Source organism: Cyphomyrmex costatus, unplaced genomic scaffold, assembly GCF_001594065.2.
Source record: "Cyphomyrmex costatus isolate MS0001 unplaced genomic scaffold, Ccosl1.0 scaffold29, whole genome shotgun sequence".
NCBI classification, from domain to species: Eukaryota; Metazoa; Arthropoda; class Insecta; order Hymenoptera; family Formicidae; genus Cyphomyrmex; species Cyphomyrmex costatus.
Window position 1 is genome coordinate 2,469,359 of NW_017277017.1, and position 26,340 is coordinate 2,495,698.

At 39.8% G+C, this 26,340-nt stretch overlaps 1 protein-coding gene across 1 annotated transcript in view; it reads left to right on the top strand.

Moving 5' to 3' along the window:
* Positions 1–1,680: 1,680 nt before the first annotated feature.
* Positions 1,681–26,340, top strand: part of LOC108775180 (A disintegrin and metalloproteinase with thrombospondin motifs 7) — a 44,207-nt gene continuing 19,547 nt past the window's right edge. The window contains exons 1-2 of the mRNA XM_018541466.1: positions 1,681–1,786; positions 17,269–17,603. Of these exons, the coding sequence (XP_018396968.1) occupies positions 1,681–1,786; positions 17,269–17,603 (441 nt within the window). The remainder of the gene's footprint in view (positions 1,787–17,268; positions 17,604–26,340) is intronic.

Consider the following 26,340-nt stretch of genomic DNA (forward strand, 5'->3'; position numbering starts at 1 on the left):
TCCCGTCAATTTCCTCGCTCGTACACGCAAAGCCTATTTGCGTTCCGGTCGATAGATACATATGCGGAGCTAATTACCAATTCCGCGTCGTATTAATGAACTCGTTTTGACTTTCTCCCACCCGACTCATCATCCCGTCTACGAACCTCTCCTGCGCTTTCGTAGAGCATCGGATCTGGTTTCTCGGTGGAAGTACTTGAGAAGAACACAAACTACTCGTGCGGATTAAGCCGACGTGCAGCTTATGCGATATTCGTGTACTTTGCCGAGAATATATTACGAGGCCTCTAGTTGATATTAATTATCTAGTTATCCAAAAAACTATTGTGTACGAACTGTTCTCGTCGCGAAATCTCGCTGGGCGCGTCATACCTATTCGTACGAACAATATCGATTAAAAATTAAAATACGCTGACGTCAAAGCTTCTATTCATTCACTACTACTATTTCAGATTATGACGTCAGAAGCGAGGAAATACATAATAAAAATTCTAGCAAAATATATTAATATGGAAATATGTTTTAATAAAACAACACTTACAATCGATGAAAGTGACTTGTAAAATATAGTAGAAATTCTCCTTTTATGTCGTTAATTCATAAATAACCACATAGTTGAAAATGGGTTATGAATAAACAATTAGAAAAACGAAGAGAAATATGAACAGATATGATTTAATTTCCTCTCGAAACAAGAGTTTTCGATCTATATACTTTTATACAAGTTTATTCTGTCGATTGCAAATGTTGTGTGTTTTAAACGAAAGATATTTTTATTCAAATATCATTTGCAAGAATTTTTGTCGTATGTTTTCTCACTTCAAATGTCACAATATGAGATAGTGATGAGTTAGGAATCTTAATTATTATATTTGATTGATCACTTTGTACGGATAGATTTGCGATGCACGATGTAAATGACAATTCTCCGCATGTGGTCGAGATCAAGATTTAGCGTAATTCCGCATTTTTGAAAAACGCTCATCGACAACATTACCGTTCAGCTTGCTTTACCGAGAGACACCGCGAACTATGATTCCATTGTCAGCGAAACACGTAAGAGTCATATTCCGAGACGAGTTCTGCCTTCAGCTCGGATAGAAGAATCCAGTAGCTTGTCGAGCTCGATCATCGGCACGGTATGGTTGAACGAATTCCAATTATCGAAACTAGGGAGCGTCGCCATGAAACGGCCCTGAGACAGCTCGACGCGCACAAGAAAATCGTATGAGGTACGTTATATCGCAAGCATGAGCTTGGCACGTAGAAAATATAGGACGAAACTGATTTTCTATCGCATTCTCTCATTGGAGGAACTTTTTATCCAGAGGAAAGGACGAAGATAAATATATTTCACCCTTTTCATTCTCTCAGAGAGAGAGAGAGAGAGAGAAATATCGTTTCAACCTTTAGAATTTTTTTTCCATGTCACGGTCAAAGAGAGCTTAATCAAGTACTTTTCATAAATTATCTTTCTATGCTTTGCGCCGTTGGCGGAACATTCTTCGAGCTCAACACAAAGCTTTAATTCGTAATCTTAAATCGCGGAAATGACCCAATTGCTGCGTGATGAGAGGATTTAACGAGAAACTCATGTTGCGGTTGCACGACGTGTGTGTTCCAGAATAAAGGGGAACATCGGCAGACATCAAGGAGATCGCATTTCGTTTAGCAAGAAACATGTTCGATTCAGTGCCAATCATGCGGTGTCTATTCATGCTCCAGATTCTAATCGCTGTGGTGCAGCCGAATCTCGAAGCTCAGCAACGACTATTTAACGTCAGAGGTAAATCTTGTAACAAATATATTACCTAATGCTGCTTCTTATGTTTAATTATGTGATTTATCGACATTGTTATTTTGATTTTACTGCAAACAGAAAAAAGTTAAGAAATGTTAAGCTCGATATAAATTTTGCTTTCCCAACAACATTAAAACAAAAGTATCTTTTAAGACCGTAATATGAACGCAACAACTAAAAAACGAAAGCCTTAAACGGTCATGCTTGAATAATTTAATGTGAATTTATGTATCGAATCCTATAAACTACACGTTGAATTTAATTTTCAGTCTTTGAAACGCAATCCTAACAAAACTAGAGTAATATCATAAATTGAAGCAATTTAATAATATTGATGCTCATAGGCATCTTAGAAAGATGTTCATAATCTGATGCTAATAAGCATCTTTCGTTTTCTTATTATCGAGACTTTTCCCCCAGTTCATGTCCAACAAGAAATTTGCGATCTCTAAAACAAAATACGGCGGAATCGGGTAAACATGATTCGCATGCAACCTCGCGTCTACTTTCTCGAGTTTCTTCGACTCGCGTGAAAACTGGCCGTGGCGGGTTCTCAAGGAGAAGCCTTACCTTTGCGGGACGCGCTCCTATTAAGAGCACGAATAGAAACGAGTCGTACAATACAAGCGCGGCGTTGGATTTTGCAAGCGACGAAGGAGGTAAAAGGAATCGCAGAAGGAATTACGAGTAGACGCGAAATTCCTCCAGACCGTAGGAATGTTCTGATCTCCAAAATAAAATCAATCTTTCTAAACGACAAAAACGATTTTAAACCGATTCATTTTGCGAAAAATGATTTTTCTAACTAAGGGGCTTTTTTATTTTAACTCCCCCTTTACCTAATTTTATCAGAATCTTTTTAAAATGTATAGTATATATTAATATTGCAAAAATTGATTTATTCACGATAACAATTTTTTTTCAATTCAATAAGTAATTCATACTAAATAATTAATTTTTTTCAATACGCGCGCTGACTATTTGTTATATTTAAATATATACATTATTTTGTGCATCGGATGATGCCAACAAAAATAAATAATTTTAATTAAAATGTCTTCAAATTTGGTGTATACATCAAAATGTATACAAGGTCTGAAAAAGTTAAATCGATTGTAAAGAATATCTTTGTAAAGAATCGCTTCTTCTTTTTCTTTTTTAACAAAGGGAGTTATTTTGAAGTTAACTTTTTGCAAAAAAGCAATTTTTAATGAACCAATCCGGAGAGCGCACATCTTTAGGTGACGAACGAGATGTGATCGTAAAATGCTAATTTGCGACTTATTATACGCAGAGACACTTTAGTGGCTGTTAAAAGCTCACTGCTAATTTTAATTATGTCGATAAATATTTCGAGTGTGTTGCGCGGCAGTGGCTCGGGATGACTATTACTCGGGACCGTAATTGATTGTCATCCGGTAGTGCCCGCAATACAGCATGAATATTGTACCCGGTTTCGACGTCGCCGCGCAATTTCGCTGATCTTATCGGGAGATATCGGCCAGCGCGAAACCGTCGGCTGGCGTACGGCCAATCGACATAACTTTTAGCGCTGCTTTTGACGTGCTGTACCATGCGAGAAATGCTGATTCCGCGAAGCTGCAGTACTGATGCTCGCGAAGTCTGTCCTCGGGGCAATTCGAAACTACTAAGCGCATAAAGAAATCGGTATTATTATCGTCGATGAGTTCTCAGATTTTTATGCAATAGATCCGCGGGAATGAATACATTTATTTACGACAATGACAACGACTGCGGCGCAAAAAAAAAAAGTATTCCCCTCGTGTCTACGGAGTCAGAGATCAAATGTACATCAACTTTAAATCATGCAGCTAGAAATTCATGGTCTTCGTCTGAAATATCTCGAGTGCCATTTACGCTATTGTACTTGTGTCAAATCATTTGTCAACCGTGCATCCAGAGATGCGACAAGTTGGAGTGATGGATGCGTTCTTAGCTCCTTCTCCCGTACATTCGACCGACGACGGAGAAAACCTTTTCATCGAGATACTTCGTTAACATTGAGTGCTTACGTTGGAGACAGAGGTCTCTCCTGACGTGGCCAGGCACAAAGACGAATTTCACAAACGACGAGCGGTGAAATAAGAGAAGATAGATTTCATGGACGAGGCAACACAATATAAAAACGTCCGTAAGCTTCGGGGGACAATGAAAAGAAATGGTCTAGCTCAGACTCGATGTCACGTCGAGAGGTTTTGGCGCCGCATTGAAAATTCGCAACTATATGGATGCATCCTTTTCCATGTAGATCTCCGTCATCGGTAGCGTCTCCTTAATGAGTCTGGTCGCTGGTAAATATTTATTTATTCGTTTCGTGGGCGAGGTAAACAATACGCGCGCGAGACGTGAAATTATGGCGACTGTGAGAGAAAGGAAGACGTGACGGACGAGCCGTTTCGAAATTACCCTCTCGTTAAGGGGTAGTTATTATGATCAGGGAAAATTACATGCCGCGCGCGGGGGACTTGTTTACCGAACGCGCCGTGGCCTGGAACCTCTGGACCTGGGTAACTGACACCGATAATTTGTTCGGCTCGCGATAACCACCGGCGTCTCTCTTTGGTGATTGCGGAATTATTAACTCGCCCGAGGTAACGTAATGACGAGACATTAGTGCGGTTTGCGCCCCATCGCGCCGATTGCCTTTCCTCCGTTCTTTTCCTTGATCTTTCTCTCTCAATTTGAGAATTAACCGGCCGTACCGGTGCAAAAGAAATTATTATCTCTCGCTTGTAATCGTTTCCGCTGAAGCGAAGAGTCCCGGAATCAACGAGGGATAAATTTATCGAATCGTGGCGACTCAATAGACATACGTTGCTGCAATAAAACGGGAAAGCGTTTTCACGACGAGTTGTAGAGCCGCTCGTAATCAACCTGAGAGCTCTCAAAGTAACCCGAGTGTATTTGCCAACTCTATAAAGATCACTCACAAAAATGACGTATGTCTTTGCCGCTTCTGTCTTTGCCTGTATACGTCAAGTCGTGGTCGCCGGATGCAATCAATTTTTCGATTGAAAACATCACTCCTATCCACAATTTAGACCAGTATGGGCTACCGTTTGAAATTGGTTTCTCTGGGATTGAATGGCATCACAAAATCGTTTAGACGAACCGATTGGAATATGTATAATTGTTCGGAATAACCCAATTTAAATATCAGCTATGCGCGTTACAAATCCCAGTCAACATTTTTGATACCGAACGAGCGAGACATGAGTTTGTACCAGATCAAAAATTACAGTATATCCTGACGGGATCTGTACATAGGCTGCGTTCGGGAAGCGTACTATTAGCGCTATTGCATTATTCTATCCTTATCTAATGAACGGTAAAGATAGAATAGAATTCAATCGAGTTAAGTCAAATTAAATTTAAACCGCTTAATTTAATAATAAGAAAAAAAAAAAAAATGGAAAACCAGACCTTAGAAGGCCAAGCAGAAATATCGTATTCCCGAAACGTATTCACGTGGCCATCAAGAATCTTCGTACCCTTTTTATCTTCCAGCGGCAATTACGCGATGGCGCCAAGCGTTCGCAAAATCAATGACGGAAAGGAGAAGAGTGTCTGACACTCATTTCGCGCTCGTGTCTGTAAAACCAACACGACGAGGCGCCCATTCATGGCTCGAACACGCTGAAAAATCACTCGTTCGTTCCCCGCATAAATACGCGCGGCCAAAGCCAGCCAAGCAGTGTGGGCGCGCTCGTGTATATCCGTGGCACGTTATATTATTAGGGTACGTGCACAAGAAGAACACGAGTGCAAACGGCGGGCGTCGCATCTGCAGCACGCACCTGCACACGCACGCAGAGAACACACGCGCGCGAGGGCGATCGCGTGGGTAAAGCGCTGTCAATGTACTCTCCCGCGCGAGATTTCTTTCTCCCTTGTCCTCTCTCTCTTCGATGGGTTTTGATTCTGGGCCGGACGGCGCGCGGCGGTGCCGCAACCGTGAGAAATGAAAGGCGAGAGCCGCGTAGGCACATCGGGAAATGTGCAAAATCCAAAAACGTTACAAAGCAAGTTCACGCCGCGTCGCGTAGGCACATCGATGACGGCGATTTCTGATTTATCTTCGATGTACCGGTATTGTATAGCGTTGCTCGTTCTGAATATTCGGCGGTCTTAAATATCTTTAATAGCCGTAAGATCGTAGATTAGCATAATTTGCGTCGAAGAAGAAGCATAATAATACACGCGATGAAATAAATTTGAAATAAAAAAGATATCAGAAACACGAAGGAGGACATACAAATAGAGAGAGAGAGAGACGCGAAAATATCTGAAAATATCGTTTCTTTTATCACGTTTATGATAATGATGTTTTTAGTTCGCAGCAGATAAATTGAGGCTTCTTACAAAAAGCCGAAGTTTTTTTAATTAGCCTAAAAAAATAAGAATAAAATCATTGTGCTTCATTAACATCGAATTCAAAGGTCAGCATTATGAATAGGTATTTTTAACCGTACTAGTATTCTTCCTTAGCAGTTCCTTACTACAATGTCCCATTGTAAATATGTGAAAAAGGTCAGCCGTGTCGAATCCCTTACCGCGTAATGCCCCTCTTTAGCTCCGCTAAATGTTTACAATATAAATCATAGGGATCGCGTAATGTGTGTCAACAAAAGAAAGATTGAATGGGCGATACGTAATGCAAACCTTGCCTCCTAGCTGGCCACTGTGACAGGTACAGCGACGACTCGCTCCTTGCGACTTAACGCGATATTATGCCCAGATGCGTTAGGTACATCTATCTCTCCGTGAGATAATAAATTGCAAACATAACCAACCATTTACCTGAGTACGCTTATTCACCGTTGGCCGCATGTTACACGAACGTGCCGCCTTATCTCAGTAACCATTTCTGCGGAACAAGAACTCTGAAGATATTTCTCTCAAGGACCGCCGCACACGGCTCCGTTGATACAGTGCACGGCGCATCGTAAGAATCGGGATATTTTCTGTAATCTGCCGTATTTGTTGCCTTTTATCTAAATCCACGAGCCACGAGCGACAGCATGATAACGAAGATCTAGTTTACGGAGGAATAAAATTTTATACGCCGATTAAAGGTCGCCGGGGGAAGCATCGATTTACAATTTCTCTGCGCGGAGTGTGGTATCGTTACTTGATGATCTCATAAATAGAAACGAAAACGCTTCAGAGAGAGAGAGAGAGAGAGAGAGAGAGAGAGAGAGACGTCGGAGTACGCTGAGCTCAGTCGCTTCCGGCGAAATTTCATTCGCGTCACGTACGAAGACTGTCTAAAGTCTTAAATTAAATCCGTTATGCGTGAAAATTGCGGGCGTGACTGTTAATTCATCTCTCCTCGCATATCGTGGAGACGAAAGACGACGTCGCAAGTTTGCATCGGTGTCGAAGCGGAATCGGACGCCGTACCGTCTATTCCCCCGAGGGGAACAGGAAAGGGACACATCGTCGTCGTCGGCGGGCAAACTCGAGAGGTGCCATTGGCACGTGAGAAATTTCCCCGCGTCGTCTGACTCGACGTCGCCGTCACTTATCGAACGTGTAAACTACCTGCCACTGTGTCTTCCGACTGGGACAGTGCAATAACGGGACTCCACCGATTTCCCTGGGGTCACCAAGTTACGATATCTCGCACGGTATAGAAACGATAAACTCTCCACGAGCTCTTCAAAGACGAAACGTCTCTTCCGCTTCGATAAACTTTGTATATTATAGGTATATACATTGTAGCGCGGTACGAATTACGGACGCAGTTGCAGCGTGTATTTATTCGCGTGTGTGAATAAGCGGTTTCGACCGAGAGAGTCAAAATAGCGGCGTCACGAAGGGAACATTCGCGGAACGTGCGAAATACCCGTGGGTGAGAGAAACTCGGGTGTCTCTCGAAAAGGATCACTCCTGCGGCATGCTTCGCGGCGGCCGCGTGGGCTTTATTCGTTATTACTGATCGGCTACGGCCCACGCTCTCGACAGCATCTTCGTCCTGTCTGCCCCCGCAGGTGCGAATCAGTTACTCTTCTCGCACAACGCCACTCCTGTTAAGTGGCGAAATAATAGCGGTCGCCTGTGGCGGCAGCGGCGGCGGCGGACGAGGGAGATCGTCTTCTGTTTGCGGCTTCGTACTTGTATTATGAGGAAATATCGGGAAACTAGCGTCGAGTATTCTCAAGATACCAGCCAATTGCTTGAGGAAGGGTTTGTAATGTTTGTATCGTTCTCTCAAGGAACACATCTCGAGTCGAGAGAAAGTCAAAATAATAATTTTTGCTTAGAAAATTTGACTCTATATTGACGCTGAAAGTCAAAATAAAAATGTTTTAATCTTTCGTCGACTTTTGTGTATTTCTTGGATTATTACGTGTTATTGCTTAGAAATTGTGGGTCGATTTCGTTTCAAGATGTATTTCTTACTTTGACTGAGTTCAGCAGAGAAGCAAAATTGATCTTATCATTAGCTCCTCCCTGAATCTAAATATACATATATAAACCATTCATATTAAAGAAATTAAAGTATAAAGATTAAAATATAAAGAAGCGCGGTCAAGTAATAAAAAAATCAATTATAAAAAATAAGAGCTGCGAAATAAATACATTTAATAATAAATTTTATATTTACTAAGAAATTTTACAACAATTATACATAAACAGGGCTGCGCGAAATAAATACATTTAATAACAAATCTTATATTTACTAAAGAATTTTACAACAGTTGCAAAGCTGCTTCCTCCGCTATGAACATAGCCATATTCTCGCTTTGAATTGCATCAAATTAGATCATAATTATTATCTTCAATCAAATCCAATGATATAATTATTAGCATTATTTAATATGTAAATGACAACCCATTGAAGCACGTTTCTACCCACTTCGAATGTAGGATAGGTATCATCTGGCAAACTCGTTGTACACGCAGTTAATTAACGAAAGGTTGCTCATTGAGATTATCCCACCGCGTTTAATCTATATCCACCCACGCGAGAATCGGTTCAGTGACGACGGCGACATTGAGAAATAATCCGATTGACGATAGGTACGTGCTACATACACCAATACTCGCGTCCGGTAATCGCGGGAGTCTATCGATCCGTAAAAATGAAATTCGATTAATTAGAAGTCGATGTGATCAAGGCGGATTCATTGACATATGTCTGTCCGTGCGCGACCGGGCAGAGTCGCGCGCGCTGCGACGCGAGTAAAATTACGCGTGCAAGCGGAACTCGCACGGCCGGATTAACAGGAGGGCACGGACAATAATTAAGTTGTACCGTTGAATGATTAATCGCCGTCTCCAGTCGGCCTAACTCCATTCCATCCCGAGACGTCAGATGAGTATACGCGTCGCGCGATATGTAATGCGTCTCGCGTGTACACACGTGCGAGCGAGTGTTCCATCACGTGGCAATCAGGGAAATTAAACGCCGCGTCGTCACGAATGCGACGAGGGAGGTCATCGCTCAAACGACGCGGTGGCCATTTTTCGAATGACTACGCCGCAAGTGTGCTTCGGATATTGAGTCTAACGACCCCGCGTTACGATGGTAACGATCGGTATAATAGCCGCGGCCCGCTTTTATGCACTTTGCGCGAATTAGTATGGAGCGTGTATTTATTACAAAGATATACTCGGTACGCGCGGCACGAACGCATAGCTACTGCTCGTTATTTCATTTTATCGGCTATTTGTTACAATTGTTTCTCGATAAGCTAAGTATCGACTCATGTATTCTCTTTTTTTTTTTTTACCCCCGTAGTAATTAATCGCGGTGATACTAAAATATACATTCACAGCACATTCGTTGCCATCGAAATGCCATTCGAAATGCAACACGATTATTAATCGAGCGAACTTCCCTCGTAATTTCAATTTTAAAGATTCCATCCCATTCATCGGGTTTCCACGAAAGTCAAGCGAGAGAATATCCAGACGATTTGTCAGCCGGTTCAGGTAAATTCCTTAATGATCGATCTCATTTGATCACGATGATAAACCACAAGTGCCGCATTAACCGCATCCGCGGGATCCTTGGGACGCGGCTTGTTTAATCAAAGCTATCTCGTTCTCTGTAAAAGCGAGACCAGCTGTTGTGGCTCGATACGACGCGCGCGGCGAGTTTCGAGGCGCACAGTGCAACGTTTGTATGAAATCGGACAGCAGTGCGTTACACATATACATACACCACGGATTTTCGAGAATACACCATTGTCCGCGAGCGATCTCGATTGGCCGTGCGTGAGACGCCTGTATCGCAAACCTCCTCGAATAATTGGCCGACGAGCGAGCGGAGATTTCGTTGGACGTTAAACTTTGCAGATCTGATGAACGTGTCTAATTGCGTGCCCCGATTTCTACGAAGCGATGTCACAGCAGTTGGCAGAAGTTCATACATTTATACTATCGTATCGTCCGAATCTGAAATTCCCGTCGTGGGGTTTCATGCTCCGCCAAATGTTTTCTAGATACGCGACAACGTGTCTAGAAAAATATAATTATATGATTATACTATTATAGCACATAGTAGTACCTAATAAGAAAATAGAGCTTTTAACCGTAATTATTTTACTATGCAATTACAATTACAAATATTAAAAACTTAAAAATTTTCTCTAACAAGTCTGTATGTATACTAGAACTACTCTATAGCTGCGTTCGGTAATGCTCTTATATTATAGCATATGTCACGTGCACTATAGAAAAAGAGCACTCCGACGCCTCAGATTTGCATTGCCGAACGCAGCTTATGTATACATATACATACATAGGTACAGGATGTCCATATGAATATCGAGACCAAACTTATACAATGTGTTAATAAAATCGAGTAGATGGAAAAAGTTCATATAAACTTATATCTCAAAATGCTTTGTTAAAAAGTTACAATTGTTCAAAGATTTACAAGCATAGAATGCATCTATTACTATTTTTAGTACAGTAAGAATATTCGAAAGTCATTATATTTCGGCGATGAAAATTTGCATTCTTTCAGAAGAAAGGATTTTTGGACAGCTTTTTTCCTTTGACCTCATTAACACACTGTATATCTTTAGTCCCGACCTTTGCAAACATCCTATGTATAATTTTTCAGTAATTCTGGAAGAGACGAGGGTCAAGTTACTCAATGAGTTGCTAATGAATTAACTATCGTGAAATAGTAGAGCGTTCTTTGATATCTCCTTGATAAGCGAATTTATGTCGCTCGTAGAGATTTAAAATGTTAGGAATATCCGAGATTTGCAAGCTAATAGTAAGCCAAAATTCTCTGCATTTCGCAAAAAGGAAGACTTTTAGCTGAGACGGATAGACCGCATAATTTATGCAAGCTGCTCAAGAATCGTATCTTTCGCGCAAGACAATCTATTCTCGGAGTACACGTAAATTTACTTAGCCGGCACTTACATCGAATTTTAGATAAAGGTCATCGTGAATCGAAAGTGGTATTAAGTTTCGGCGTCGTAAAACTAGTGTTTACATTGGTGAAGCTATAGAAGCCAAGCCGTGTTGGTGCGACGATGATTCAGATAGACGATGATCACGAGAAACTCATCCTCTAGGAACGACTACGTCTCTCGCGTCTCGCTGCGTATAGTTCGATTATATTTTCGCGAGTACATCGTGCGAGACGGCTTTAATGAATTCGATAAGTAGGTATATGCTAATGGTGGCAGAGACGAGGGAGCCAAGGGGGAGGGGGACTCATTCTTGCGGGACCGCCGGTGACCTGGGCGCGAGATGGGCCCGGGAGTGAGTCATCTGCAGAGGAACTGGTTTCTACCGTAATACTCAGGTACCTCTATCGCCGATAAAGAATCATTCCGACGCCTAATAACTTTGGCTGCTGCGCCTCCACCATTCGGCCGTGACAACTCGCGGTGGAGAACCGTGAGACCGGAATCGAAATCCCTCGCCCTCCCGGCGATGCGGGAAAACGAAGAGAGGCGCAACGATAAATCTCTGCTGCAAATGATACTATACTCATGTGACCGTTACATAGATAGAATTTGAAAACAGTTCCTCCCAAGCGCACGATATAATTACCTCGCCGCTCAGATAAGAGGATGCTTGATTGCGTCCCGTGCCCCACTTTCCTCGGTGGAGCCAAATTTTGGATCGCGTTACGGGGACGAAACGCGCGTGCGTCGATCATACTTCCTTATTGATCGTAGCCGCGGAGAGACCGGCGGAAGACGAATGTTTTATCGATTAGATCGTAGCAACGTCAGTCCTTGCGTGCACGTGAAATAAGCCGACGACACTGACGAAGTATAGAACACCACAGCGCGATCGACGGTAGGCGGACAGCAGTGCGACGATAAATTACGTTATATCAGACGTACGAAATGCCTTGCGTATCGGCCTTACGATCGGCTCCTGAATTATCGCGTCGATCTGCAATACGGGATTTCCATACGCGCGGGTACCCATAAATTCTACGAGAGGGCCGATCTTTCGACTACCTCTAAATCTGTCAAGAATTCTTACACGCGCCGAGACGGTTTCTTCCCCGGAATCGAAAAAATTGTTAAAATACCACATCACCCGACGATTCACTTTTTTTTTTTACGATCTCAAAGCTTTCGCGGTATTTTATGCTGTTAAAACCGCTAGTATTTTATATATCAAAGAAATATTCTTTATTGATGAAAGCGCATTGCGAGACGTACGCCAAGTGCATTTCAAATATTTGTGTTACTTTATTCAATTAAATGTGATATAAAATTAAATTATTATTTATACGATATCCAAACGAGAAGTACATTCTTATTACTCCATTCTACGCGGACGCGACCGTCGGTAGGTTAATTGTCGGCAGGTAAGAGCGGCCAATTAATAACTTGCTGCATAAGTCGCGTATAATTATGTTAACCCTGGACAGCGCGCATCATCAATTATACGCAATTAGACGAGCCGTGGTAGTAGCGGCACGTTGCGTACATACGACGCATGAACGGCCGCGATCGTGTCTGTAGAGACATTTACAGTAGGTACAGCCTGTATGGGAGGTCCGAGTATCTCCATCCGACGATCCCCACCTGCAGTTAACCCCGACTCGCTTGAGGTGTGCGCCTATTGGTCGCCCCGCCATTTTTCCAGCTTTAATGATAATAGGATAATGATGATTACACCGATCAACTACCTGTACTAGACAGCACCTGTCTCTCTCTCTCTCTCTCTCTCTCTTTCTCTCTTTCTCTCCTCCTCTCCCGCGCCTCCATCTCTTTCTGTCGTCCTGTTTATCTACCTATCTAACCGCTTCTTAGCGATCGTCGTCGAGACATGGAAAATGGATAGATCGGTCCCAGTGTCTCGCCAAGGCGACTCGGAGTCTCGTGTTCAGTCTCTCGAATTAGCGTGAAAGACACTTTGCGATGTAAAGAGATTTACAATCATAAAACGTAATTAGTAGTTATACGTATTTTTATGAGATAACCGGTAATGATCTACTTTTCTAAGATAAAGTGTATATAAATTATTTATGCACCATTGTGTCATACACAATATATATCATTTTATTGCAACATAAATACTTTTTACAAAAAGAACGGTTTTTTGCCGTTAAATTAAAAATAATTTTAACAGTCTAGTCATCGATTTAAGCATTTTATATTATATAATTTATATTACAAAAATATTTATTTTGATCCAAACGAAATCATTTTCAGATCAGGTATATTTATAGCTAAATTTTTAAATACTTTAGGAAACTGTTCTTTCCGAGACGCGAATGTAGGTATATCACGCGTATTACTTAAATAAACGTCGGAATTTCAAAGATATTTCAGACGTTGGCAGTAATATAAGCCGGATTATATGAACGATGCTCTCCCGCGGCTGGGATGTCAAGTGGATGGCATTGCATCGAGGAAGATCAAACCAAGGCCGATTACTGTTTAATATTAATGTAGAGATGAAATTAGTCGACAAATGGTATAAATCGTACAGCTATCGCCACTATGAGGTAGGGCTCGAATCGATTGCGTTTTACCGGAGCTTACGCGTAAGATTGCATTGCGTTCACGTGGAACATCAGCGGCATGGCCGCGGCGGAGGTTCTAGAGTGATCACGAGAAAACCATTAACCGCAGAAACTATTAGGCGCAGACTGCCGAGAACAGTGCATGCCAATGATATACACCTACGTATTGCTTGAGGTTTCATAGGATTATGTAAGACGCATGGAAATGTTTGCAACCATCCAAGATATGAAATCCTTTTATTACATTTAATAAGTTAATCATATCATTGAGGAACAATTCTCTCTTTTTATTGGGTTTTTATTCATTCAATAAAAATAAAAATATGTAATTTTGTGGTTCTAATAAATTAAATATAAGTGAAATGCCTATATGAAACTATATTTTATACTTCTGCAAAGAGAACTCAAATCTAGAGTTAAAACGTTTGCAGTGTTACCTTTGTTGGTAAGTACAACTGTTTGCGAATTACGTCTTATTGCTTTAGGGTCTATACCCTTAAAGCACACAAAATAGCACAGCATAGTATAAGACCATCTGGTTCAATGAGCAGGCAGTATAAAGTTGGTATTAATTTACATAACATGCTTATTGGTGTAGACGGCCTTACGCTAGTTATGTTATGCTTATACATTTTGTGTTATAACCCGTATAAATAAATTATTTACGCATTAATAACCGCGGAAGCTTACAGGCATTTTACTTATTATAATTAATCTATTTATTCAATATTTACATAATTACTTGATCGAAGTAATTTACATACATTTTGGATTCATGATTATCTATTTTTAATTTCTTAGATACAGATAAATGTATACCTGCTGTCCCTTCTTAATTGATATCATCAAAATAAATTATATTATTATATCTCCAATCTTTGGAAATCGATTTCAACTGGTGTAAATGGATTTCTAGCAGGGGAAAATACAAAACCAAGCAGCCACAGGCATTTTCCGTAGTCAATGCCCGTCGTTGACATGCAGACGGGAATATAACGATGCTGTCAGAGACGACTTTTATATGAAGACATATTGCGGCAGTTGAACCGCATTTGCGTTCCCGACTACGTTCTTTTCTTTCTATTCACCATATAGACATAGGTTAACCACAATTATTCCATTAAGCGTTAGATCATCAATAACAATAGTCAAGAATAGAATCGATAAACTGTGGCCAGTGTCACGATTTGTCGTAAAGCGCAACTTGACCTCGCAAGTAAATTTGTTGAAAATAAAAGGCAAAGAAATTAAAACTTTATTCCAAAATGCAGTTGCAGCGAGCGGATATGTTCGACTTACAACAATAAGTTTCTTTTTAAGAAAGCTGAACTGTAGACTCTTTATACTTATTGTTAGTGAAATAAGTATGTTTAATTTATCAAAAGCAGAAGGAAAATTCTAGTGCAGTACGTGCAGTGCAGAAATAATAAAAAACAAATGTCTGAGGGAAATCAGTAATCCTCAACTTGAATGACACACATGAAATTCTAAAAACGGCATAAATAAATATACCTTATAAAATATAAATAAAGTATTAACTATATAAAGTATTTTAAATATACCTTGGAAGAAGCTTTAATTCCAAAGTACATCTTAAGGGAAACATTTGTAAAAGGCTCTTAAAAATGGTTTGCAAAAATTAGGACATGAATAGAAAAAAAATATTGACTAAAACAAGCTAAAGTAAGACCAAATAAATAAAGTTATAATAAGTTATGTATAAATAAATTAAATAAATGACGTATAAAAGTAAACTTAGTAGAATAAAGACATCCACAAGACAGAGGAAATCTACACACCGATAATTAATCACAATCACTTTATAATGGTAAATTCTTTTCTCTCCCTCCGATATTAGTTTTATTCATTCTCGAGCATAGTCCGTAATTTACACGAAAGGTTTAAAACCGTTCATTGTGAGATATCAGCGAACGACGCGGTCTGACTTTAGTTCGAGGATTTGTTCTCCGAAACGTTCTCTCGGAACCGTTACAATGAGAGATTAGGCGTGTCGAAGAAATCCGACCGGTCGACTCGTATTCATCTATCTCGTCGGCAATGGCGACGCTTAACGAAGGCGTTAATCGAACGTAGTAAGCGGCACCTTTCTAAGCTCCAGCGCACGCTAAATCAATCGCAAATTATTGCAGCGGGTTTATGGTGCGTAACTGTCGCGCATGTTTTGCGAGGACTCAGCCGCTTTTCATTCCTCAGCCTTCCCCGGGTTTCATCACCTCATACTTGCACGCGAGCAAGCATTCAGCTTTTACGAGTCTGCCCACTTGAGCGTAATATAATAAACAGTACACTTTATTACTTGAGCGAAATGCAGAGCGATAAACACTTAATAAATATAGTATATTATCTGACAAAATCAAATAAAAAGTCACGCGCGCGGAGTTAAATATAATAATGTTGAAGAAAACTTGATAAAGAACGCTGTACTTTGTACACTGTATTATTTTTTATGCACGAGTGCACAATTCGATTTGCTACTAAAATGTTTAGTTATCATAAAATAGGATCCTTTGATCCGAATTTTGATAATTTTCAAAATAACACGCATGTCAAATAAAAATAATATAATGGAATCTATGTTTTTCTTATACCTAGAAGTTTTTTAAATTAAAAACATTTTTAGAATATCTCAAAATTGCGATTAAACATTTTAGAAATATTAAATATATATTTATGTATATAACAATTTTGCTATAAATATTTAAAAAAAGAGACTCTGAGGGAGCGTAGCCTTCATAACTCTGCGTTGATCCACCACTGCTTGTCCTGATTTTGTATATGCGTACTGTCTAAACTAGGGCTTCAAAATTAATTAGAATTTTCTAAGATATTCGAATCTTGATCCTAATAGTAAAAGTCGAATACATATATTTATCTTACTTCTATTTTATTGATATCTGATTATAATATTGAACAAGTTGAGAAGATTACACTACGAAGTTTTATGCACTTTTTAATATTCAATTTTCTACTTTTTTATATTTTAAAGAACCTCCAAAATAATTCAATGTTATAGTTACAACTTTCTCTTCTATGAGTTAATTTAATAATTTTATAATAATAATATAAATTAATAATTTATATAAATTATAGTTTTATATATTTTTCTTAAATTGTATGTGTAAATTGAAATTCTATCTTTATTATTTAAAGAGTTACTTATGTTAAAAGACATTAAATATATTGATTTTTTCTTTCGGATCCGAATTCAGATCCATGGATCCAAATAATTCAAATATCCGAATAACATGATTTTGAATTCTCGAATTGCGTGGAACTGATTTCGAATATCCGAATACTTAGAAGTCCTGGTCTAAACGTCTTAAAAACTTTAAGTCAAAGTTATTCCAATTAAGTCAAAGTTTTACGGTACTAAAATACCGTAAGAGAGAAGAATCGAGAATCGTGACAGATATAGACTGCGAATTTTCTTATACAATCAGCTCTTTTATACTTTCAGGAGTGTACACTCTACAGGAGCACTTACACAATCACGAGATCGTAATACCACGGAAAGTGAATCACCGAGGAGATTTCATCTCGGAAAATGTTACGCATCATCATCACGAAGACGGACCAGTCGTTCATTATCGAATGGCAGTGGCCGGTAACGAGTACCACCTCGAGCTGACGGCAGTCGACAACTTCATCGGCCGCGCGATGGTCGTGGAAAGACGGAAGCGGGATCTGCACGTCCGCAGTCCAGCGAAAAGTCATGGTAGTAAATGTCATTATCGAGGATTCATTAAGGGCCATCGGAATTCTCGTGTCGCCCTATCCGCCTGCGACGGTCTGGTGAGTTACACTTTCGATTTTCCAATAGGTCTCGATATTCGCATCGCGTTCGCAACCGTTAAAATTTAAGAGAGATTGTTCCAATATAATTTGTTCCTTTCCATGACACAATTGCGTAGATGTTAATTTATTATAATTTATTAACTCTTTTTTACTACATTAACTTTATCATTATAATAAAAGAAACTTTATTACAGTAATTACTTTATTTATAATAGAGAATAAAAGAAGGAACACAGCAAATGACATGTACAGTGTTAATCTTTAACTTATTTACTTTTCAATCTCTTAAACGTCTTGTTCGCAAATAGAATTCGCTTATGTCATAAGTCTCGCGAAGATATCATTTGTACGCTGATACAAGATGTCGAATCGCATTAGAAGCTAAACGAAGTAAACAAAGTCTGGAGTGGCATAACGTGACGCGATTGAATTGTCAGTTGCAATTTGTAGACAGAAATCAAGCTTCCTGTTGCTCCCGGCGCGCACTAACACGCACTATTCCTCGCAATTCCGAATCGTGTGAAGAGTATAACGAGAGATAAAATCTGTATACTGTCAACGACTGTCAATGCATCTAATCGTTCGATACATATAAGAAATGAGGATCAAATCGGGATTTCTGCCAGTTAAATTACAAACTATTGGACATACAACTCGCAATCAAGATCGTATATCTGCTCGATTATGCTCACGTCGGTGACTGGACATGAAGTTTCAGTCAGCTCGATAAAATTTTTCTATCTCTAAAAGAGAACGTCATGCATTCGTTATAAGTGAGCGACAGTTGATATATCAAACGATCAGCTTATCTTATATTCGCTAGTAACCGCAAGCGTTCGCGACATATCGCCCTTAAGATCGTACAGCAACGAAACGAGCTTTTCGCTCGTTAGGTCTTTTCACTACGATCTCCATGGTGATTCTAAATCAATCATATTATGCACGCCTGTCGCTCTTTCTATCTTTCTATCTTTCTATCTCTTTCCGTCTTGCACGACAACAAATCTGCAACAAGCTGCAGCGAGCTGTATCTAAATACATTGCCACTTGAAGATAATGCATGAAAAAACAAAATGCATGAAAAAACAAAATGCATTCTGTTCGCCTCTTGATGACAAGATTTTCTTTATTGCATTAAAATCAGGTAGCCGTTAACGATATCGATTAATTAATAAGTCTGGGTGATAACTCATGGCCAATAGCTCGCACAATTTGAACGAAATCGGTCCATATAGCTTGACTGTGTGGTGTACGAGCCAATTTTTCAAGAGTGATTTATCGCGTATCTGAAATGCACTTCTTTTGTCAATGTCGCGGCGAAGCGAACCAGAACTATCGGAATGAGAATTCAACCGGACAAGAGCTCTCTCGCGCGGTAAGCGTGTTTTTAAAAAGTGTTTTCCAGTAGTACCATTTACATTATTGACGTGCGATTTCGAGGGAAATCGAGGAATTACGATGCATCCGTGTATATAATACGAAATGCATTGTTATGCAAATGAACGAATCGCATGATAGAGATCAACGTGTTACTCTCTAATCAGATTATTTGGGGGGACTATATATAATTAGAACGTTATTTCTCACTTTGGATAAATATTGCGAAGAATATTACTACGTCGACCCGCCATCAGAGGTCTATCGATATTCGCAAATTCTCGCAAGTGCTGAGACACGCGTATATCTCTTTATATAGAATCTCGATTTAATAACTTACACCGGCGTCTAAGGTAGGCTTCCACTACAATACCTTACTGATGAGTCCAGTAGTGGAAGCCGGGACGAAACGCCAAACATTACGTGATATTCTTCGCAATATAGAATATTAAAATATATTATCAGATTTAGATTGACTCTTATTCGCCATTCTCAACGTATTAATTATTGTTTATAAAAAGAGTCCTTTATTTCTTCAATTATTTGTTACTCTCTATAATTTAGTGGATATTAAATACAGAACAAAATAATTCAAAATTCTCTTAAAGCTTAAATTAAACTTCTACTTTATCTCTGTAATTCCTCTACTTCAAATGCCTTTTAAGCGAAATGTATGTTTGTGCGTTGTACGAGGACTTCTAAAATACTTTGGTGGAACGGAGGCGGCGAACTAAATATAGCAAAGATTATGCCGCGGAAAGTTGAAAATTTTCCGGCGCAAAGCTCGGCTCGGCACAAAACAACGCGCCATCTCTCGTCGGGCTGCCATGCCGCCGCCGCAGCCTCTTTATCATCATCTTCGGCTGAAATTTATGTGTATTAGTCTACGCGTTATAACTGCAAACCGCCGCTCGCACGAGCCGCAAGAAGAGAAAACACTCGCGAAGTTTCCTGCGCCCGAACGTGCGTAAAATCACGGTAACAGCATATAAAGGGGCGAACGGAGGAATGCGAAAACGGTGGGAAAAAGAAGCGTTTCTGCACAATGCGCGGAGAAGCGTGCGGAGGGACCGTGTATAAAAGCCTTCGAGTATGCATCAGCGCAATTTGCTCATAGCTACCAGATAATGATTTAATTTGCCACGACATGGCAGATTTATGACGGCGCACCTAGTCAGTCGTTGTCCACGTACGCGTACACTTGGACGCGCAAGTGCATCGTACGTGCATAACAAACTGCACATATACGTACACACATTTGCAAAGTAGAGCTGTCCCGACATCGGCCCTGGGTGTCCCATCGTCCGAACAGCACGGACCCTGCAGTGGCGAAACCGCCTTTATGGATGCTTGGTTCTCATGCAATACCGTATAATTGCTCAATTTTCTCCAGGAGCTTCGTGAAACTGCAACGAACGGCCGCAGTAATCGACCCCATCGGGTGTGCATATTATGGAGAAACGAAATTTCGCGAAATCATAGCGCCTCACAACAACGTCACGGTATAGGCTGTAGTCTAAACAATACACACACACACTCTCTTTCTCTTCCCCTCCCCCCCCCTCTCTCTCTCTCTCTCTCTCTCTCTCTCTCTCTCTCTTTGTGCAAGTATAGAACAGGATACACTCTTAAATATTTCTTAAATATTGGGTTGAAGAAAAAGTCCTTTATTACACAGGTACATGTAAAAGGATTTCCTCAACTCAGCATTTATTGCAAAATTTTCGTCGCAATTATATCATTTTGATAAAGCAAAGTTTTAGCTTTGAGAATCTGCTTTTTTAATTGCGGTATTGATGATTTTTAACGGAGTTATGAGCATTCAAAATCAGAATGCTCCTTTACTTAACTCGCGAATAATTCAAGAACAAAAAATCGTAAGGACATTTTGAAAAAAACATTTATAGGAAAAGCTTTAAGCTTTTACGAGAGGTAGTAAAAAATTTTTACACATTTTTTGGGCACGTGAAAAACCCACAAAGTGAAAACAAATTTTTCATCTTTTTCAGCTCGTAGTTTTTTATATATAAAAATTATAAATTCACAGAAACTTAAAAAATATAGTAACCTCTATATGGCGCGAGAGTAGAGATTTTAAACTTTCAAACCTTTTCTTTAAATTTAAATTTCGTTTATTTTTAACGAAGATGTAAAATAAAAATTCTTTTTCATACATGTTAAAAGACCTTTTCCACGATCCAATATATTCTTATTTTGTCGGTATAGTCAGTTCTTATAACCTAAAACCGTCTCAAGTACAGTCTCTCTCTTGAGACGTCATAAACCAATCACAGAATCGTATTAGCACCGTAAAACATTACTTAAGCTGGTCTTGAAATAATAATGGACAGCATTCATAGTCAATTGTTATATATTTTTAAAACTATCTTAAGTATAGATTTAAGGTGTCACATAAGCCAATCAGAAGATTGTATTAGCATTTTAAGATATTACTTAATTAAGATGCTTTTGTAATAAGAGTAGATTATGAATAGCGGTCTATGAGAATATCAGTTTTTGATAAAAAAAAAAAGTTACGTATTGATCTAAAGTTGTACTTAACTTTTTTTATGAAGAGTATTTCTGCATCTCAAGGTAATACGTAAATCCGCTTTTCTGTGCTGAGAGTGCTACAAGTATATGCGCACATTGGAGAAATTAACTCGGATTTTCTCCACTTAAAAGATAAAGAATCGCGCCAGTTGAGTTACTCCGCAGCCAAGGTACGACGTAACTATATAAAATAGTAAATGTGATGAATGCTGGAAATAAGAAATTTTCTGCATAATAACGAACAAATTTCTATAATAATAAAAGAAATCTCTTATTGTCGTCAATTGGTGGAACGGCTAATTTCAACATATATACGCTACTTGATATTTTACACGCGCAACTCTGTTTATATAGCGGTTGTAGTGTACCTACACCTCTCACGGATGATACTCGTTTTTATTGGCCATAAAATCCACGGCGCACAGAGGCACGTGAGTATGCCTCTGTACGGAAGGATCGAGGTGATTACGACGCATAACCGCTATAAAACTCGAGCCTACTCGAGTCACTCACGTTCGACTTTTAAGCGCAGTAAGACTCTATTTAGCGGCAGATCGTAAGCAGCATTGACTTAAATCCAAGATTAAATGCTCTTTAAATTTTCATGGTGACTGAATCGTCAACTTTAGGTCGATAAGTGACTTCAACTGTTCCATCGCGAGTGCAAATCTTATTACAGATGAGAGTATTTCCTCTTCCTTTTTTACGTAAACGATTATCTGTGCGGAATATTTTTATATCCCAATTAAAATAATTATTTTTCGATTATTTTCCGATTTATTAATATATATGAGAACATCATAAATATGGTTTTGGAAAAAACAAATAAGCAGCTTATTACGATAGTATTTTTAAAAAGTAAAGGTTCTGTTTCATATAACGCTTTTTTGTTACGTTTTTTTGACGGAATTGCATATTTAAAGGTTTGTAGAGAATAGTTATTTAAAAAAAAATTATTAAACGATACCCATGCAAAACAATATTTTACAATTCATAACTTTATCGCTATTGGGGTATAAAAATATTCCAGATGACTTCTAAGTTAAGAATATAGAATTATCGTGTATATTATGCTTTACAAGAAAGACAAAATATTTTATGTATCAGGTATGTCCTATAAGTCAATGTAGAAACAATAGATCTCATGCTTATGCTTATCCATGAAATCTTTTATTAATTAGTATATTGCAAATTATAGGAATTGATATACCGTTAAACGATACTGTTGTGATGACAGTTGCATAGATATTTCTCCCAATCACTCTAATTGTGGGACGTGTAATACCTATCAACGCAATACCGTAAGCAATCGCCGTAATTGGTGATGATCTGCTCGGGATGCCGTGTCACCTGCTTCACGGATCTCCACGAATTTGCGTGTGTAAACGAAGTAATCGCCTCGGCTCTCGCGGTGTTATATTGTTATGATTGCATATGTATATACATATATATGTATTCGTACAAGAGGCCAAATGTAATTTCCATCGATACATAATATGTATTCAGTAATTCCAGGCTTGCCCAGTAATGACCTCATTCCCTTGGGACATGCAATTCTCCAGTACAGCCTCCAATGTGGCGGTATAACGTTGCGTTAGAATTGAATCTAACCATGATCATCCTTTTCGCTGTTGCGAACACTGATTGCATACCGAAGTGGTTTCGAATCCAATCGTATAAATAATACATTTATTCGGGTAATATAATAAACAATAGATAATTTCTATTTCGGTGATAATTATATCGTTATGTATATATTTAAAGAATTGATATCATTTTATACAATCTCTCTAATGATTACTTTACATTAAAAATATCTTTTTATGCAGTAAACTAGATTCTTTGGAGAGATATGGATTAGATAGTTTTGCTATTTTATCGCTGCCATTATTAATATCTTATTTCCTAGCGCGAATGGAATTTAAATGTTATTTAAGTTCTTATGGCGAATTTAAAATTCACTATCTAACATCCACGCTATCTGCCGAGCAATCGCTCTTGCAATATCTCGCCTACTATGTTACCGTTCCTACCGGAGGGAGTAAAACGTGTATCGTAATTAATTTTATCTTCCGCCAGCCCGGTCTTTTACCACGATCTTGGGCGAATGTCGCCGCGGTCTTGTTGATAAACCTCGCTAGCCATACGCTCATGAATTACCGTCTAAATCGTTTTCCGCACGAAAATTTTATCTGGCATACAGCCGAGCCTTCTTTTCCGACGACGGACGAGGATTTCCGGCCTGCAGGACAAACGGGGTAGGCTTTACCCTCGCAAGGCCTCGGATCCTTTAGCCCTGCTTATCTTTAGCTCAGGCGCACGAACTCTCTATAGGCGCGAGAATGCGAGTTATGATATCATCGGGCGCGCGAGAATCAAGGATATTATCGGGACGTGTCTATTAAGTTTCCAAGAACGATCGCGGGAACCGATAGGTTCCAGTCACGGTGCGGCGCCTGCAAAATGCACCTCAGACATGCATCTTGTCGCGTGACTCTTCTTCAACGAACGGCACTTACGTATAAGTCATTATTCCACTTGGAAGCGGTCGCTCCTTGTGCAATTAGTTTCGTCACAAATCGCCATAGCGCAGTTTTTAATGGCGTCGCGTTTTACATCTCGATTGATCACTCGTGAGACTTGCGATGCTATCACCATCTGATCTCTATATAAATTTATTGCATTAAGATTAATGTATCGCTAGCTTGAGATCGCTATCATATTATTGCTCTATCACAATATTCTTTAAGAAATGATATCCTTGTATCTTTTTGCGAGAAAACAGTTTAAAATTTATTTTCAATCGCGTACTGACTTTACAATAAAATTAAATTAAATTAAAAAAGGAAAACTTTAATTTTTATTTACACAATTAAGTTTCAATTTAAAAATAGTCCTGAAATTTATGATTTTTAAATATGCTCTGCAATTTTAATGTTCGCAAAACGAAGTATATTTTCAAATTCTTCAGAGATACAGTTTTGATTTAAATATTTCGAAACATACTCATATCGCGAACATCGTGATCGATCGACGATGTCAAAGTTATCTGTTCAGAAACGTTTTCGAATAATGAGCAAATATCTTTCGCTCGTTGCACAAAATAAATCCCAGCGTACACGACTGGCATACCTAGGCACTCCATCAATTCCACGTTTCCGCGCTTTCCACTCCCGCCAATTCCCAAGTTGTGCAGCTGTATATAAAAAAAAAAAGAGTCGTTGAAAATAATTGTTATTGCGAGGCGCAACGCGACAGCCGGCGGCAAGAAATATCAGCTCCTACCGCACATTACTCACGATCCGTTGAGACCGAGTTCGAAACAACTCCTTGAAGACTGTCCCGATGAATTATTCCGCGGTTACCCAGAAGCGCGTCCCAATGGACGAGGAATTGAAATACAAGCGGTATCGCGAAAACATTACAAACTCAGTCTTTAGCGACGCGGTGCCGCGCTTTCCGTTCGGATTTATCAACTAATGGAACAGCATCGCAGATACTATAAACTGATGGTGTGTTGTATCGGCGAAAAAGTTGTATCAATTTTTGCGAAAGCTAGATTATATTCCTACCGACGTGTTATTGTTACAAAAAGACGTATTTGAGTCAATTTCGCTTACGAATAATGTTTTATCGCTCACGTAGCCTTGCAATAACGGATTGCCACCCGTTACCGCATTTGGCAAGACGGTTACTATATCAGCAACAGTAACAGCTATCGTGTCAATAATTCGTGCGGTGGTAATATATCGCCGTCATATATCTTCTTTACAACCGACATAGACGCAACCGTGCGCCGTGAGTAAACGATCAACGCGAGAGGCTCCCTCATTATCGGCATCGCGTTTTAATTTAACAGCTCGCCGCGTCCCGAAAATATGTACATATAAGTTTATCGAATTAACTCGGCGGTGAGATCGGTGAGATCGAATCATCGCCTCTCATATCGGACCAAAACAGTTTTCTCCCCATCTTCTATCGCTATATTAATACCGGCAATTAATGCATATATGTACCGACCCGCCGGAGCTGATAGCAATCAGCACACCTAATCGATTTATCATCAACCCCGTCAACTAAAGGCGTCGGTGTGTTCTACGAAAAAGCGAAATATCGCCGCGGCCAGTATCGCGCGGTGTGCGTAGAAGTGAAACCCGGCACAAAAGGGGCCGTAATAAATCAATAGGTCAATTAATTCCGCTTTCGCAACAAAGAGCGATTTGTCACCGTGGGGGACCGGGCGAGGCAAAAAAATGAGAATGATCGTTATTGCGGCGCCAATGACAAGCGACCGCGAGAGATATCGGCTTTCGCGCGGCATTATTCACTTGTATATGCAACGGGGCCCGCGCCACTACGAGTACAATCCGTGAGGCCGCGCCGGCCGTTTTCTCGCGCGCCCGCGCGAATACGTCCTGTGGAATAGAAAATTGAAATACGATTGGTGCCCCACGGTAAAGGAATCATGGCCGCGAGAGAGTCCGACATAATATGCAATACCGTAAACCGTGGCAAATATTTACGACCACGTCTCCATACCCCCGGTAGCGAAAGGCTAGGAGGCGTGAATATGGTCAGCACCGCGCGAGCATATGCGGGCAATTCAAATCAATGTGCTCTCCGCGCGCGGTAGGGGAACAGGTTCCCCAGACTCTATGAGCGCCGCGTATATATACATATACGCGAGCACGCATACACGGTTAACGTATAATTACTGGTAATAGGTAATCAACGGCGAGCTGCTCCTCCATCCAATTAATGCGTATCTATTTCGTCGGATCTAAGCGGAATGGGTGGCCCACCC